Source organism: Crocodylus porosus, unplaced genomic scaffold (assembly GCF_001723895.1).
Source record: "Crocodylus porosus isolate Cpor-Errol unplaced genomic scaffold, CroPor_comp1, whole genome shotgun sequence".
Lineage (NCBI taxonomy): Eukaryota > Metazoa > Chordata > Crocodylia > Crocodylidae > Crocodylus > Crocodylus porosus.
In genome coordinates, this window is record NW_017728914.1 from 28,454,226 (window position 1) to 28,472,773 (window position 18,548).

At 41.9% G+C, this 18,548-nt stretch overlaps 1 protein-coding gene across 6 annotated transcripts in view; it reads right to left on the reverse strand.

Moving 5' to 3' along the window:
* The window catches only part of CDKL3 (cyclin dependent kinase like 3), a 28,874-nt gene extending 13,154 nt beyond the window's left edge, over positions 1 to 15,720 (reverse strand). For 2 of the 6 annotated variants that reach the window (XM_019535080.1, XM_019535079.1), the window contains exons 1-7: positions 15,592 to 15,718; positions 14,056 to 14,242; positions 10,892 to 11,086; positions 9,583 to 9,761; positions 7,676 to 7,788; positions 4,442 to 4,581; positions 1,942 to 2,030 (exon numbers count right to left, since the gene is read on the reverse strand). In XM_019535080.1, the coding sequence (XP_019390625.1) occupies positions 1,942 to 2,030; positions 4,442 to 4,581; positions 7,676 to 7,788; positions 9,583 to 9,761; positions 10,892 to 11,086; positions 14,056 to 14,220 (881 nt within the window). In that variant the 5' untranslated portion in view covers positions 14,221 to 14,242; positions 15,592 to 15,718. Of the gene's footprint in view, positions 1 to 1,941; positions 2,031 to 4,441; positions 4,582 to 7,675; positions 7,789 to 9,582; positions 9,762 to 10,891; positions 11,087 to 14,055; positions 14,243 to 15,591 lie in introns of all 6 variants that reach the window. The other 4 variants (XM_019535081.1, XM_019535082.1, XM_019535083.1 and 1 more) reach the window with 4 other exon arrangements.
* Between the last annotated feature and the right edge of the window lie 2,828 nt (positions 15,721 to 18,548).

The window sequence follows — 18,548 nt, forward strand, 5'->3', positions numbered from 1 at the left end:
CCCTCTGTCCCCCCTGGCCCTGTTGGGTGGGGGGGGGGCACCAGAGTGGGGTAGGGGAGCAGAGTGAGGCCAGCACTGCACCGCCAGCAGCCTGTGCTGCCACACCTTGCACAGCTGCACCCCGCTCCATCCCCTCCATTATGGTGGCCTGCCATCCCAGGCTGTCCCCCTCTGCCTCCTTGGAGGCAGTGCTGGCCCTGCCCCCCCGCTGCAACCCTGCTCTTTGGAGGCAGAGGTGGGTGGCAGGGATGGCGCCACCATGACAGCGGGGACTGAGGGGCCGAGGCGGGGGTCCGGCCCCTCAGTCCCTGCTGTCATGGTGGTGCTTCTGTCTGTGCAGAGCACTCTGATGGGTTGTTTCAGTAAGCACTGTGATTGACTGCTGAAACAACCCATCAGAGTGCAAATAAAAGTGTTACAGACAGATAGACAGATTAAGCTTTTAATAATACTAGAATTAGATATTCCACTTTCTGTGAACTCTACATTATGGAAAGTCCCTTGTCTTTGAGACAAAGGGCCCAATACTCACCTATTATAAAAGTTAAAGGCAGAATTACACAATTTATACCACCTAAGGATCCAGCTCAATGTAACTGGAACCTGCTCAGTCTCTAAAGCCATCCTTTTATCAAAGCAATTTGGCAAGATATAATACCTAAGGCTGTGTACAAGTGTTCTTTCCTAGCAGTGGAAAATTTCCACTGTTAGAAACTATTTCAAATGAGAGACCAGTACAAGTATTCAGCTTGCAACCACCCCATCTCCCCTGCTCCTTGTGCCTTCCCAAGAATGGGGTGATCCCAGTCTAGGGAAGGTGAGGGCTATGCCAGTCCTCCCATTTCTGGGAAGAATGGAGCAGAAAGACAAAGTCCCCTGCCAGGGGTGACACATAGGGGTGCATGTGGGTGTATGTGCAATTCCCCGAGTGTGGCGGTGCACCCCCTGCAAAAAGACACCGCCAACACTGTTGGTAGCCCCTGTCGGTGGTTACTGCTCACCACCCCACCACTGACATCACCGGCAGCTTCTGCAGGAGCTCCCGCTTACTGCGCTTCCCCCCAGTCACCAGGGGCATGCATTGTTCATGCCCCCTGCCCACTTCTCAGACTGGGGACTCTGGTGTAAGCAGCAGGAAGGGACTTGTGGCACCACTCCTTCTGCTTGGCTTGTGGTGCCAGGGAGCTGAGTGGCTTGAGCAGTGTGGCAAAGCCCTCTGCCTGCTTCTCCCCATGGATCCTGGGGCACGAGGAACCAGCAGGGAGCATCTGTTCCTTCCCTCCCCCTCTGGTCTATGGGATGAGTCGGAGTAGCTGTCTCCAGACCAGAGTGACCCTGGTTTCTGGAAGGCACAGGGAGCCTTTCCCTAAAGCTCCACTCCTCCTGGTCCCCAGGAGGACTTAAGGCATGGGAAAGTGTACAAGCATTCATCCTCCCAGGAGGAACTCTCCTGGGAGTGACTTCTAACAGGTTGGAGCATGGTTATTTTTTCCCCCCTCAAAACCTCCATTTTTGGTCCAGGAGAAATAACATGAATGCTATGCATAGCCTATGATTTCATAGCTGACATTGATTAGTTTTCATATAAGCCTCCTGTTCCTCTTTGGGGATAGTGCCATAAGGTTCACATTCCTGTAACTGGTTTGGCACCGATAGCTAGAACAGTTATAATTGCATCTTGTACTACCTGGGCAGAGTGGCGCCAACTTGCACAAATACTTAATGAAACAGGAATTTCTACATCTAAGTATGCTGGATTCTTTAGACCATCAAGAAAAGAAAAAATGACTGAAAGGTCCTAAAGCTTCACAAGATCACATCTTTCTAAAATAATAACCTTGTAGATTGTTATATCATGTATTTCTCTACTTACTTTAGCTTCTTCAAAGATGTCTAAGTATCTCAGACTTTTCATATTTTAATGACCAAAAACATGCTTACTTTTCAATAAATCCATCTCTAGTAAAATAGTCATGCTGCAGCAGATCTGTTGATGAGATCCTATCAGCAGGATCTATTTGTAAGCATGCCTATAAAATAATAGATATTTTAGAAGATTGTTAAAATAACGTGTAGCATGCTACCATGTAAACTATGGTGTGTATTAATGTCTATCATAATAATACAATGCTAGTTTGCAATTCAGTGATGCTCAGAGATTGCTAACGTATTTATATGTACATCATGTCACTTGTATCAATAGATACCCCTTTTAAGTGAAAAGAATCTCATTAGACTCAAAAGAATCTTCTAGGAATAGTGCCACTCACAGCATTTATAATTTTTAGTGTCTTGGTTCCCTTCCACTGCCATACAATCCAGTTCTAGTTATTTTTCTCTTTTATGCTTCTTGTTTGGGGACAATGGCATCTATACTATAGGCATCTATAGTTACATATCTATAGTTACAGCCAAATTCTGCTCAGTGTAGTTGAGTAGAAGAGTCCAAATGATTCTGTCTGCATGATCCAAGGAACAGTCCAGGGTCCAAGGGCTTGCTTAAGTTATACTGGCTGGTATGGTCTCCTTGGGACTTTACTGGCTGAGGTTTTCCATATTTTATTTTCCATACCTCCTAGATACAGGGTAAAAGAAAAGGATATATCGTAGAACAGACCAGAATTTTCTTACAGTAGGAGGCTCCTCTGCTGCCTCTTTGGAGAAATCTTGCTGCAACTTCTCACTGCCAAAACTGCCCAAGTGATCAAAAATCTGACCCAGACATAGCTTAGATTATGTGCCTGTTTTCATTTAACTTCTTACTCTGACAGCTCTTTACTTTACTGGATTTTACCTATGCAGTCAGAACAAGACCCCAAGCTGCAATTTCTGTTCTGTTCTTTCCCAGACAAAAAGTTGTCTTGGCATTACTGACATGCTTAGATGACTCCCAGATGTCGTTGTTCCACTAGAGGGGTCCTCAGCACTTGCTGACTCCCTTCCAGGTCCTTATTTAAATAATTTACCCAAACACTGGTAATTTCCTTTGTCAGCACTTCTGTTATGGTGAAGTTCATAATTCAGAGCAAAGTAGAGTCTACATATACATGGAATGTTCCTGTTGTGTCCAGTAAATATAAAACTTTTTTTCCCCACTATAACATCATACATGAGCTGCAAGCCTGGTTCCTTCTGTATTGCTACTTCTGAACATGGAATAAGAAACATTTCCAGTGAAAGGTCCCCTAAGACCATCCTTCAAGTAATCTAATATATCTCCTCTCTGCTGTTTATTTAAACTCTAGCAGTCATCTCTTGAGCACCCAAGTCTGTATAGATATCTCATGAGATTCAACATGTTTGTGTTCAATAGTCAAATCACCAAAAAGATCCCTTGGTGATGATCAGATACTGTTATGAATGTTTCTCATAAAGACACCTATTACCAGAGCACTTGTCTTACATTTCTAACTCCCTTTCCTTTTATGGGCAACTTAATACAATGGGAATGATCAGCCTCCTCTACCTGTACAGTTCTAACTGGGAATGTACTTCATTTGCCTCCACTGCAAGACTATATAATAAGATTAGCCTGCTCTACAGCCATCCCACTGTACAATGCTCTTATGTTTTTATAGGGATAGCAGATAGGATGATCTAAAATAAATCTAAATTAATTAACTATAAACCGTGTTATTTGCCTACAAATTGTTGTAGATAAGACTTAAGGAAAAACCTTTGTCTATCCAGGATGATGCAGTAGATAAATTCTCTTTTCCTCCCCTTCAAGTTCGAGTTACTTTTGATCACAAACAAAAAGTATTTTCTTGTAAAATCACCACGCAATTAGCAATATTGGTGATTTACTCTTGCAAAAGATTTCCTATTGGAGTTGTTAAAGATGTTGTATCAGAACTGGGCAGAGAAAAATAGAATAAGGCTGAAGCAGTCTGTCACTTTAGCCTATGCAGTCATTCATTTTGTGAACACTGTAATTCAACCAATTAAAGAAATCTTGGCTTATGGTCCTTTCAGTGAATGAAAGGGACCTTTCATTTCCTTACAACATAATTTTCTAATGCCAGTGAAAGAATGGACTAGTAAAAGACTTGTGCTCCTGAAAGCACCATTACTCTCTACTGAACTCAGTACTTTAGACCTCTGTTTAAATTTCCATGATGTTAGTATCACAGGAGTGCCTGGCAGTACGGTTACCATTATGACTTTGTGAAATGTGTAATAAGCTTTTTTAAGTGTGCATCATTTGGAGAATGTGTACAATCCCTATGATACCATTCCAAAGAAGGAAATTGCAGGAAGAACACCTGTGTGGAGAGCTCTCCAAAGTAACAGAATGGATTTCCTCACCAGTCCCAGATGGACCGAGATAACTGGGATTTGCTGAAGGAAACTTGTCTAGTAAATGATATGAGAGATCATAGACAAACACAAATAATAATCATCATCACCAAGCTTGATACCCAGACCTCTTCTAACATACATGAACCATATCTGCCAGTAATGCACCAAGTTTGGGGTACTTTTTCCTTGCATTTTTTGGGTGCTGGACTTCAGGAAGGACCACCCCTGAAAAAACTGGGTTCTTTATAAAAACACTCTGAAGATGAGGTGTCAAATTGCCTGAAAGAAAACATAGTTTATAAAATTCATTGTGAGCAGCCAACAAATCAGTGTATTTAAAACAAATATAATCAAGTATGGGTATAGTAATTACACTATTCCTATGAGAATGACTAAAATAAATTTAAAAAAAAAAATCTCTCAGCAAGAAAGCCTTCAGGCTGCAAAGCTGAAAAATATTTAGCAACAGTCCTAGATTGTTCTGTTTCTCTCTGTATTCCCTTCCCAAGAGAAAGGCTACAGAAAAAGCAGAACCCTCCAGCAAAGACTTGTTCTGCACCATAAATTAATTTTGCAGTTTGATGCACGAAGATAAACATGTATATCCCTGCGTATTGAGATGAGGTTTTACCTTTCTGTTCATGGTTTATGTCACCAAAACAAACTGCTTGAATCCATAGCATGGATTAGCACGCACAGAATGAAATCATCATTCTTTTTACAATTAAAATTCTCCTCCCTAGAGTTTTATAATATTATGAGTATAAAACTTATGCTATTGCAAATCTTCAGCTTAATGCAAAACATCAGCAAGAGAAGATACTTACCGGTAACTCAAGTTCTTCAAGCTTTATCTATCTGCTTATGCATTTATGTAATTTATATGCCACCCTTCTCAACAAAGGCTCAAGGCAGTTTATAGCAAGAGAAATGGAAACTTAAAAAGGCAACTAGAATAAATAAAATGACAAAATAAAACAACATAAAGCAGAGACCCACTAAACAAAATTTTGGCCTGATTTTGGTTGCTGAATGTCTGCCTAAACGGAAAGGTCTTGCAGCTCTTCCAAAAGATGTCCAGGGTCAGGCTTTGGCAGGCTTCCAAAGGGAGGGAGTGCAACTCAAAGCCTTTTGCCCTAGCAATACCCATCCAGCAACCCTGTGCCTTGCCTTTATTCATGCTCTGTGCTGAGTCCATAGAGGGTGCTGTGTACTTCAGACTCCTCTCAGCTGAGGAATGTGTCTGTCAAAGACTTCAAAGAAGAGGTGAAAGACAGGATGTGGATGTATGGACACTACATATCTCAGAACTCCAGTTATTGTAGTAGTTTTTCTTTCTCCTTCAAGTATTTGTCTATAAGAGTATTTCCACTGTGGTTTCTCCAAAGAACTGCCACAATTTTACTCTTTTGTGCTATGGATGAGAATATATCTGGCAGGAGATAAGCAAGCCCATTGTACTGTTGGGACGCATCCCATGCTGGACAAGCAGATCCTGATTTCCTTCACTGACATCCAAAGGAACTCTTGGAACCAGAACTACTTCAGCTAGGTTGGGGCCAGCAGAATTAGCCATGCATAGTCCTGCCTCATCTTGCATACCATTTTTGGAGACAGATGCAAGGCCTGGAGGCATGTAAGTTTTCCTCATGATGGGATGAGAAAAGCACTGAATAACGAGCTGCAGCTTAGCCATACCCTAATACTGAGAGGTGAATCAGATAACGGACTGGACTGGGTAACAGTAAGGACTAGAACCAGGCTTGAAGAAGAAAAGTTCTGGCCATTAGAGAATCTAGGATGGACCGTCTGAACTCATTTTTTAAATGGGACCAGGTACATCTCATGGGTATTTAGGCCTTGGGTTGAAAATAGATATAGAGTGGTGCTGAGGTGCTTTGGCACTTGTTCAGAGGAATTGTATTACAGGGCAATTGCACAAGAAAGGCAGTCTATGACACGGGTCCTTCTGAGATGGGACATCATCTGCAAAAGTCTGAGAGGCCAAATGGAAGGATCTTGTATTAGCAAGGGTCCTGGAACATCCCAAAATGGAATTGTTTTCTGTGGGAGAGCATGATAAGTGTAATGAAGGATAGAATGGGACGGCGTGATGAGAGCAAGCATCTTGAAGGTTGAGAGCTGCAAACTAGTACCATCATTTTAGTGATGGTATAATAGTGGCTAACACCATCATGTCAAACTTGGGAAAACCCAACTCCTTCAACCATACGCTCAAATCTAAGATAAGCCACTCTTTCTCCTTCCTTTTTAGAAACAAGTATCAACTGCTATAAAACTCTTTCCACCCCTGTTTCTCTTTTCACGCCAAGCACAGGGCAAGGCACGGTGCATGTAGATTCCATGAGTACGGCTTACGCAAAAGTCTCCAAGCCCAACTGTTTGAGGCACACACTCACCCACTATCTGAATGCGTATATGTACAAGCACTCAAAATAGAACATTTGCTTTCTTTACATCTTTAACTGGCATTCCTTTATTATTATATAGTACTTGCAGCACCTTCCATAAGCACCAAAGAAGGAAAAAATACTAGAGTGTTTAACAGTAAGATTAGGATATTATTTGAGCTACCTTACAATGAATAGTGTTTACTGTTTAAAGTAATTAATCTTGAAAACAAGCATTACATATATTCTTCAGTCAAGCTATACTAAATCATATCTATTGACTGACTCTGTACCCAATATCCAGTTAGCTATGTCCAAAACTGCAAACTGACTATTAACTTGAGGTGGTGGTGATCATCATGATTTAATTACAATACCAGATCCCACCTATGGACATACAGGTCAGTAATTCATAACTGCCTGTCTGTTTTCTATGAATTTCACACACACTGTCATATAGGCCAAAATAAAGAAATGAAGACAACCTTCTATATCAGTGTACTTTATATGTCTGTTGCTCCAGTATCTGGATGCAATAGCATAGCCCCAGAATGCTTTGACCTGCCCCTAGACCAAACATTTAAATTTCATTTTCTCATATTTCCGTTAAATTCTACATGCTACTGATAAACCTGACAAGATAAGATTTGATATGAATAGGTAATACTTTGTTAATTCCAGACTGCCCTTTGCTGATGTAGTCTTTGCCCAGGCAATGTCTTGGACATGATAGGAAAACTGCCATTTGCCACACAGGCTAAGTTAAGAGCTTAAAAAAATACCTGTCACATCAGAAACAGTACCACTGTTCAATAATTAACATTTTATAGCAAGTGTCTTCGCAGCCAGTCCTGAAATTGTTTATGCCATTACCTACATTTATACACAGACAGCAATCAAATTAACACAGCATGTCAAAGTTGTTCTTAAATACTGTCTGCACTACATTCGACAGTACTCACCTACTTTAGTCACAATTTTATGAAGTAGGTCTAGGTCAGAACTGCTAGGCAGATAGGGATTCCCAGTGGCCATTTCAATGATCATACAACCTATAGCCCAGATGTCCACAGGTCTAAGATCAGGAAACAAAGTGCTCAGCAAGACAAAACTGAAGCAAGGATAAAACTTAGCAAAGAGCTGCTATTTATAGAGAAAAACTTAGAAGGTCTTAAAATATCTAAAAAAAATAAAAAATACCAGAGTATCTGAAAATATAAAAAAATTAATTTCATTAGAAATAATGTAATAGCTTTCTAAAAAAAGGTCTTCACAAGTATTTATGAAATACTATTTCTACATTTAGCTACAAAACAATTATCTATTAAAACCTTCCTTTAACTCATGTAGCATTAGAGTGAGGGGTGGGTTTTGTGGCTAGGTGTGGGCCCCTCCACCATGGCACTTAGCCCCCCACCAGCGCCAGTGGCAGCAGCAGGCGACAAGCCCTCAGGCTGCTCCTGGCACACTACAGGCAGAGCCTCCTGGAGGCTCTGGTTGAACCCTGGGATCTGCACATGGTGGTACAGAGCCAGCCCAGCCCACAGACATGGACCTTTGAATCAGACCAGGCTGGCTCTATGCCAGCACGTGTGGCTCCCAACACTGCAGGTGGGAGCTGCATGCCATTATCCTGGGCTAGGCTGGCTCCATGCCTCTGATCCACATGGAGCCAGTCATGGGCCAGGAACACCCCGAGGGCCCACTGCATGCTGCTGCCACCACCGGTGGGTACTGGGCACCATCGGGGGCAGGGCGGCATGTGGTGGCAGGGCCCACACCCACCCATACTCCCCCACAAACCCTACACCCCACCTCTTCACAAAACCCTCCAACCCCCACCACACACACCCCTTCACAAACCTCATACCCCCCAAATCCCTCCCCCCACACACACATATATATACACACAAGAGTAAGACTTAATTTTGATTTATTATGCAATCCCCTCTATATACACTATGCAAGTCCATGTAAATCAGGACAGGCAAGGGTGGCGAGGACGGGACACGGGACACTTCCAGTGGCAAAGGTCGGGGTGGGAGTTCTGGTCCCAAAATGGCAATCAGAGGCTGTGGCACCTGTCAAGGAATGGGGCTACTCTTTCAGTTCTTGACCACGCACCAAAAGTTATTAAGCAGCCCTCCAGCTGAAATAATTGCATTGTTGTATATAATGCAAGTGAATTTGCTGTTGATTAAGAAGTTCACATTGAATTGTCAATTTTTGTATCTTACTTTATCTGATTTTTAGACTCTTTTTAAGAGAAGAATCCTAATCTGATTAAAGATAATAGTGTTTCCAGTATAGTAATACTTGAAGGGATACCATCCATCTAGTATTGAGCCTAATACTGAAAAGAATCTATACAGTCCACAAAAATCAGGATATTGTTATAATGAAAAGGTAGACTGTAGGCTTGCTCACACAGCACTAAGATCAGTAGGAGCTTTGCCACCGACTTCAGTCAGTCCAGGATCAAACCTAGCTGTATATATGAGCTCATATACATGGACAACACTTTGTAGGCTACTAGGAATAGAAGTTCTTTATGCATATTTAATTTTCCTATCAAAACAAGAGCTGTTGTTTAAATTCTGTGACACAGCATCATCTGATGTTCCTCTAAAACTTCCCATCATGTCCAGTACTAGATATTTGGTTTGTGATACAGATCTTTAAATCCTTAAAATGGCTTAACACAATTTTTGATGTTAACTACTTTTTTGAAAATATTGCTCGAGGCTGAAGAAAATTTATTTATTTATTTGTTAACTTGTGCGTGTGTTATGTTGTACTCCTAGTGCACATCCCACAAACGATGCTCCATGCTAGCGTAATAATCAGGAACATAAACAAAAATACATACTTTCCATACACAGTGTCTTTTAATACCAGTTCTGGAGCCCTGTACCATCGTGTAGCCACATAATCAGTATAAATGTCACCAGGAGCAGCCAATGTCCGAGCAAAGCCAAAATCACAAAGTTTAACGATTCCATTCTGTGACACTAAAACATTCTCAGGTTTGATATCACGATGTATGATCTGGACAAAAGGGGAAAAGCAGAAAACAACTTGATTAAGAAAGACAACAGCTCCCTTGTTAAGAAACACAACAGCTCCCTTTTTCCAACATCTCCAAAAGCACAAACTGAAACAGCCAAATCAGTTCTGCCATGCTGGTATCAACCATGCAAGAAGATAAAGATCCTAAATTCTAGAAGTCACCACTTTAATTAGAGTGAGTCCAAGAGCCGTTCTAATTAAAGCACCCAGAGTATCACATGTATCAGCATCTCTGCGCTGAAAAATGGGGGGGGGGGGTGCACTTTAATTAAAGCTTGTTGAACAAGTTTTAGTTAAAGCGCCCCCACTGCCATTTTTCAGCATGGGGACAATGATATACGTGATGCTGGAGTTTGGCAATTACCATGCTCCAGACTCGATTAATCAAGTCTGCCTCCCTGCATGTGTCTAGGCACATTTAATGTCCCGGCTTATACCGCACTAGTGTTCCAATTCTGCAGATCAAAATCCAACTGGAAACATTGAAGCAATAATTATGAAACTAGAATTTCTTCAACAAAGAATTAACGTTTCAATTTTGAAAGATTAACACAAAGTAACATCAAAAAATATGATGGAAGGAGATAACACCACTGGATTTTAACCTTATTTTTATCTTTTAATAAAAGTGCTTATTTTTATTTGTATTCCAGATCTAGTATTTTTGAAACACTGTTTTAACTTGCTTATGAGTGGGTATAAAAACAATCTGTCCCAACTTTTTAATTACAGTTTACGCTGTAAGTGTCACTGTAGTCACTCTCTGTTGTCAATTCAGGTTAGTGCTACTGAAGTTCACAGAATTAGCCTAGATTTGGAGCAAGAGGCTCTGTTCCCACTGACTTCATGAGGCACTGAGGATCACACCTTAACAGCAAAACCTTCAGCTATGCCTAAATACAAATTAGCAACAAATCACATTTTTAAGAAAATGTACTGGAAGGGCAAGAGGACATTTAAGCAGTTATTATGAAGCTAGAATTTCTTCAACAAAGACTTAAAATTTCAATTTCTGGAAGATAAACACTAAGCAACATCAAAAAATATGATGGAAGGAGATAATGCCACTGGATCCTAACCTTATTTTTACCTTTTTATACAGTACTTACATTGTTGCTGTGGAGATACCCGACTGCTCGAAAGATCTGAAAGAGGTATCTTTTAAGTCTTTTATTATCCAATCCATGGCTGTAACACTGCAGCTCATCTAAAACTGTATGATCAATAAATTCGAAAACCAAATGATTTTTTTTTTTCTGTCTAAATACTTCAATGAGGTTGACCAGGTTTTCATGATGAAATTGCTGTTGACAAAAGAGGAAAAACACTTTCTTCTGTATCTTTGTATTCCAGTTAGGATAATTTTTTTCCTTAACTAAGGCATAAATACAAGAACAGATGGGGGGGTTAGTATAAATATGCAAATACGCAAATTTGTATTCCCTCTCCTCCAGCCTTCCTCCAATATTTAAACCATAACTGGGTGAGCTAGTTTGATCAGAATAATATTGAATCTAAAGTGCTGATTTACAAACATGTGTTACTATCACAGGACCTAAATCAGGAAAAAAAATTACATTACATAGACTTTAAGGAGCCCAAGAAAAGGAGCTTGTTCTCTGGTCCAAAAGCCAGAAAGTGTTTTCCTCAACTTTGTCTGACCTTATTAACACTGAGCCAAAAACTGCTCTCAGTTACAGGGATTAAACCAGAAATAACACTTCTGATATGGACAAACTGTGAGGAGGCAGGATAAACTGCTCCTCCCCTCCCCTTTTTTGCAAACCATTTACTTTCCTGATATGGAAACACAAAGCCATATGTCAAAATTGGCACAAATTTGGCACAAAGCCATGTCAAAATAATAATCATGCTAAAAAGATGCACAGCAGGTTCCATATATTTATATTTCAGATCTAATATTTTTGAAACACTGTTTTATTAACTTGTTTATGAATGGGTCTAAACAATCCGTCCCAACTTTTTAATTACAGTTTACACTGAAATTATCACTGTAGCGGCTCACAGTGATGTCAATTCAGGTCAGTGTCACTGAGCTCCATAGAATTAACCCAGATTTAGAGCAAGGGGCTTTTCCCATTGATTTCGTGAGGAGCAGAGGATCGCACCCCAATAGTAAAACCCTCTGCTATACCTAAATAAAAATCAGTGATGATCACATATTTTAAGAACATGTCCTGGAAGGGTAGGAGTCATGTAAAGGCCTGGAGAACTTGCACACATATTGTAATGCCAAGTTAGGATTTGTAACTGGTGTTTGAATGTAACAGACTAGTTTCTGCCTCGGGTCTCAAATTCACAAACAGCGGGCGCCCAAGTATGGCAGACCAAATCCAAGATATTTAACAAGGAAATATATTACAGCTTCAGTCTGCACTTTCTTGCAGAGCCTCCACATAGTTCTGGTCTTCCATGAACCCATAGGAGAAACTGTTCTACTCCATTAGTTTGATGCTGGGGAATCTCTGGGAAAAATATTAATGGAGACAATTCTCTCCTGTTTGAAGTGCCACAGAGTCAGTTAAAGTACAAGGTAATCTGTAGCTGACAGATCAGCCTCCTGGGATCCACACCAGGTGGTTCTCAAACCTGTTTAGATTCAAGGCACTTCCCAGAAAATGCCACCTTCTGGTTTCCCCTTTTTGACTACAGAAAAAAACTGCAAAGAACTAAAAAAACCCAGCAAAACAAAACAACAGGTCAGAATATTTTTGATGCCGTGGATTCCTATTTGAAATCTCTGGGTTTATCTTGTGAATCATGTTTGCATACCTAACAGTGCTAACATTGCATGGAACCCCATGGTACCATGGAAAGGATCTCAAGGTAGCCCAGGGTCCCACAACACCCTGCCCGAGAATCACTGCATTAGATTAAGGCATAACTTAAAACAGCAATACTAGTCTTTAGGCTAAAGATGCACAAAGGTAGCACTGTCTCTACTTTTGTCTTCCTTCCTCATTGCCTGTTGCAACTGGACTGGTCCCAACAGAATACATATGACTTAGGCTATGGACAGGCATTACATTGATAGCACTACAAAAACCAAGTGTGCACCTATTCTAGCTGTTTGTAGTACATAGTACTCACCCTATTCTAGCTGTTTGTACAAACAGTACTCACCCACAGCTCACAAGCTGTTAAAGAGTCCTGGTGGGACCTTAATGGCTGTCATGAAAGGAAGTGGGAAGAGCTGCAACCCCCACCCATAGAAACACCAGAAAAAGCTCGTTCCTGTGGTGTGGGTGGCAGTAAGAAGAGCTGCCACTGGCTCTACAAGCACCCCAGGAAAAGCCATTCTTCCCATTACCACAGCCCCTGCGGGAACAGCCTCTATTTCTGCAGGAACACTTGTAAACCACTACAGTACTATACGTTTATAACACTACAAATGAATGCCTGTTCATGCTCTTAAGTTCAAATGGTATGTCTGTGATGGAGGCAAGTATAGAACTTGTAGGGTGAACATTTTTTAACTGCATAGGTCAAATATTTATCTAGACTTGTAGGAAATGGATAGCATTTTTTACATTTCTCCTATCTTTAGCTGAGCCACCATATGTTATACTAGGCTAAATTTGAATACAGGTGTTTGTATATCCTAATGGATTTATATACTGATGTGATTTACACCAGGACTGAAAAGAACAAAAAGGTACAACCTGTCCCAGGGTAGAAAGTGCTACTACAGCATCTTACCTAGGTAATTGTTTTGCCCAGGCTGTGCATTGGGATGGAAGCATACACGCAAAACCTAAACCAGGGTGATTTATACAAGGACTCCACATCCTCCACAGCTTTGGGTGAAGTGTTGGAGGGTGAGGAGAGAAAAGCTTCACTTCTGTTCATACGAATGGTATAAAAAGGCAAATCTAGCATAGCTTTGTGCTTGTGCAGAAATCTATGAAACTACACAAAGTAGCGACAGGTCCTAAAATTTTGCATAGCTGAACCACAAAAAAACTCTTAAAAAAACCCCAAAAACCCACACACACACCCCCATGCTATTAGTTCCTTTAACCTGATATGCATAACTGTCCATACTTACTTTCAAAAGTACAGCTACATTTTTTAGATTTGTCCTTTTGTATTTGTTATATTTTCAAATTTTCTTTGCATTGTCTGGCATATGCTCTTTCCTTGTTATGTGTTCAGTAGCCCATGAGCAATGATGTACCATTCAAGATGAAAGTTTCATTTTAAAGCTAATTATTTTGTAAATCAAAAATGAAATAAGTCAAAAGCAGCAAACCTTTAGAAACTTTATTTCTCTCATAGCAGTTTTGTTGACAGATTTTTCTGGTTTCTCATAGAATATTTTAATTGCTACTATCTGGCCTGTTTCCTTGTGCTTGCACTTTATCACCATTCCATAACTCCCTTCTCCTACTTTTCCAAGGTTATCATACATTTCCATCTTCAAGTCCGAATCTTTATATCTTCACAGAAAGAGAAAAAAAGTTAAAAATTAAAGAATAGCATGGATCTCAAAACTACGCACATAGTTTCATGTGGCATTAGCAAGTGGAAAAAAACTCCTGCAGAGAGCCTGATCTCAGTTGAACATTTTACATATTTCTACAGGTTCCAGTAATGAAAACAGTCAGTGAGAACTAGAATCAGTTTCACAGCATCCCCAGGCCATTCTCACATATGTTTTGTGGCAGGACTGGATTCATACAGTTAGTCAGAAACTTCTCAACAACCACAGCTTTAAATGCAGTACCTATCCTTTTTTTGGGGGGGGGGGGGAGGGAATGACCACCCTAAGCAAAGAATAGTCTAGGAGCCAAAACAATGAATGCTTTAGAAGAGACAAAAGCAATACAAGAGGCAAGAATTTCTTAGGGTGATATCTTTTATTGGACCACTTACATAGTCAGTCGAAAGTTAGATGAGCTCTGGAACGCAAGATATTCTTTCTCGGGTCTGTAAATATAGGAAGCCAGGCACCCGAGTGCTGCCTGTGGTCAGCTTTTTTGTTTTTTTTCCTGTCTGCCACACTTGAAACTCTCTCTCAGCCACTCACCTATGCAGTGCTCGACTTGCTGCACCTGGCGTCCTTCACCCAGAGACAGGAAGAAAGTCTTGCATTCAAAAGCTTGTCTAACTTCAGCCCAACTACACAGAATCGCTAAAAATTAGTGTTGCAAGGGGCCTCGGGAGGTCGCGAGTCCAACCCCCTGCTCAAGGCAGGACCAGCCCCAACTACATCATCCCAGTCAGGGCTTTGTGTAGATGGGTCTTAAAAACCTTCAAGGATGGAGACTCCACCACCTGTCTGGGTGACCCATTCCAGTGTTTTACTACCCCCTCCTAGGGAGAAAGTTTTTTTCCTAATATCCATCCTAAACTTCCCTTGCTGCAACTATCCCATTGCTCCTTGTCCTGCCATCTCCCCCACTGAGAACCATCCGGCTCCTTCCTCTTCCGACCGCCCGTGCAGGGAGCTGAAGGCTGCTATTCAATCCCCCTCCGTCTCTTCTTCTCCAGACTAAATAAACCCCGCTCCCGGAGCCTCTCCTCGCACGTGTCCCAGCCCTGTCACCCCCTCGTCGCCCTCCGCTGGACTTTCTCCAATTTGCTCACATCCCTGTTGCAGAACCGGACACGGGGCCACCGATGAACAGAGGGGACCAAGCGCGTCCCCTGCTCTGCTGGCAACACAACGCGGCGCAGGACAACGGGAGCCTTCTCGCCGGCCTTCCGCACCTCCCTGCCCTGTCCCGACAAGGAAAGCAACCCGCCCCGTCCCCCACCGCCGAGGGGCCCGGCCCGGCCTGCTGACCTGAGCCCCGCGGCTGTCCATGGCGCCGCCACGAGGCCCCGTTGCTACAGCAACAGCCAGCCACACCAACCGCCCCGACCTCATCCCGTTCTACCCGGAAGTGGAGCGGAAGGGGCGGGGCCTCCCTGAGGTGTCCCATTGACTGCGCATGTGCAATGCCGGCAGTGCCTTGGCGTTCAGTGCAAGACCTTGTGGGCATGCGCGCGGGCAGGTGTGTGATGAAAATCCACTTCAGCCGGGAGGCCGGCGAGGACGCAACGACATTTGAAGAGAAAACAGGGCTGAGGGGTCAGGGCATAGGTTTAGGTGAATTGTTCCAAGTGACGGGCCACTGAGCAGAGCACCCCAGGCAGGGCCTGCTGGCCCCCGGACAAGCCCGAGGAGTCCTTGGACGTTGCCCGGTGAAACTGCCTGGAGGGGTGAACAGACCAAGGACAGGAAAACAGCCGTGTAGTCCCTGGGTGTGGAGGGTGTTACACCTGGCCAGAAGCCATGTTCCAGGAGTGCACAAACAACAAGGTGTGGGGATGGGAGTAGGGCAGCAGGAGGTTGAGGAGGAGGCAGGCGGTGAAGGGCCTCGGCCTGGCACAGTCCAGGAGGGCGTATGCCAGGGTCTCCCTCTGCTCTCAGAAGGGGCAGGTGTCGGGGGTGTCCACGAACCTCAGCAGATGCATTGTGACAGCTCTATGGAGGAGCCACTAGCTGTGGGACCCAGGATAAGTGAGCAAGGTAGACCAATGGAGCGACTCCGTAAACAGCATTTTTTATGTCCTTATAAATACTTGCAGGCTGGTATATTTCCTGGTTAATATTTATCTTGGCAAGGGGGCGAGCAAATATCAGATGTCAAGGAAGTACCTATACTATTGAATTGGGTGCTTTTGTTTCCCCTTCGATCTTCATTAAAAGACTGCAAGACTGTACGGATTGGTCCTGCCCTTCTAGACAGGAGCTGTCTATCTCCCTCGCAATTTGTATCTAGCAGAACGGAGCTCCAGACTCATGCTGGGGCCTCTAGGGGCAATGCAAATAAATAATGCAAATCCATTTCTCACAATTCCTTTGATTATTTCATATGTTGCTATCATTATTTTATTAAGATTATTATTGTATTCAGTAATATATTTTATTGCTTGGGTTTGGACACGTTAATGCAAGTAACAAAGCTCTGCAGGGGCGCTGCAGAACTGGAGCCTTCACGTCTTTTGTTAATTAAGGTTTGTGGGATGTAAAATATTTCAACACACACAAGCAGCCCAGCTTCACTGCCATTTCCTAAGTTCCTTGAGGCTTATTAACGGGCAATTGTTTACCATGTACGCATGCAAGAGAATTTTCTGTTTTATTGGTTTTCTAACTCTAAACTATTCTAGATTAGCAGAAAAATGACGCTGTCCAAAATTTGCCAGTTTTGATTTCATTTCAGGTGCCATCATAGGTGGCGGAAGGCTGAGGCTAACAGGGCATAGCCATAAACCATTACATTATTCTTCAGACTTCTTGAATAAAAAAATCAATTGGGTTTTAGGGATGATACTGTAAGAAACAAAGTCCAGTTTGAAAAACTTTTCTAATGAATAGAGGTGGTTACCCAGGTGAGTCAGAAGGCAGGGCAGGGTGACACCTTAAAGACTAACTAGTTCAGAGAAGAATGAGCTTTCACAGACAAAAACCTACTTTGTCAGATGCTATGAAGTATGTGAAATGCATCTGATGTCATATATTTGTCAGATGCTGTAATGCATTATTTCATGACAAATCGAAAATAATTATTTCCATGGTGAAAGCAGGGGGTAACTATAGTGATAAAATCAATATAATTTACCAGTAAACAAAAACAATCACCAGCAGAAGTAAAATTATTACCTCCTACTATAAGATCTTGCGCAATCTTCTTAGCAAGAGAATGACAAGAGAAACCACAAACCACAGAGGGGGCCGGCCTCTTTTAATGCTGAAGTTGTGACTGAACTTTGAACTTAACCATGAATTCTTTTAATTGGATGTAAAAAAAAGCATATAATCCAGCTAAACAAAAATGCTATATCAGACTTCCTGAAATAAAGTTTATAAGCCTTTGTTTTTATTTACCCGATAAACTAAATTAATTGAAATGTTTCTTTAATCCCTGAATAAGATTTTTTTTAAAAATCTTTTAACTGAGTAAAAATGCATGAGACAGACCCATTTTTTGGCCAAATTACTGTATAACCTTGACAAGAACGAGTTTGTATGGAAGGGTAACATTGCCCTCTACTGTATGCAACCAAAATGGCTCAACTATGTGTCATATCATAAGCTACACAAAAATCTAGAACTCTTGGTTCCAAAATGATACCTTTTATTAGACCAACTGAAAGGATTTTTTTTTGTCATTTCTCAGTTGATAAAAGGTATCATTTTGGAACCAAAAGTTTTAGTTTTTTGTATTTTTTTTGTCTCTGATCAACATGGCTACCAAATACATCCCATATCATAATCTATACACTGCCCACTGCTCCTGCTTTGAAGGTTTCTGTAGAAGGGTAGTCTGTCCTTTTAAGGATCAGTTGTTTGAGGCTGAGCTTTTTTTAAGAATAAGTATTTGCCCCTGGTAGAGGGAATTATCAGGTTCAGCTGGGAAAAATGCCTGATTCCCATAGTCTATGGGGCGGGCAATTACTTTGAGCGGAGGGCCGCTTACTGAGTTTTGGCAATTCATCAAGGGCCATGTGACAGGCAGATAAATATTCATTTTCTAATTTTTTTTAGGGGCCCTGTGGGCTAGATAGAATGGTCTGGTGGGCCACATTTGGCCCACCCATGCTGTAGAAATAAAAGCTTAGTTGGGAAAGAAGCTATACAGTTGGTTGTAGGAAGATTAAATGTTGCTGGGGTAAAGTGACTAAGGAAGTCTTACTGGGGTGGGCCTTTGGCACTTGGTTAGGTGCAAAGCAGTGGTTGGACTAGAACGATTT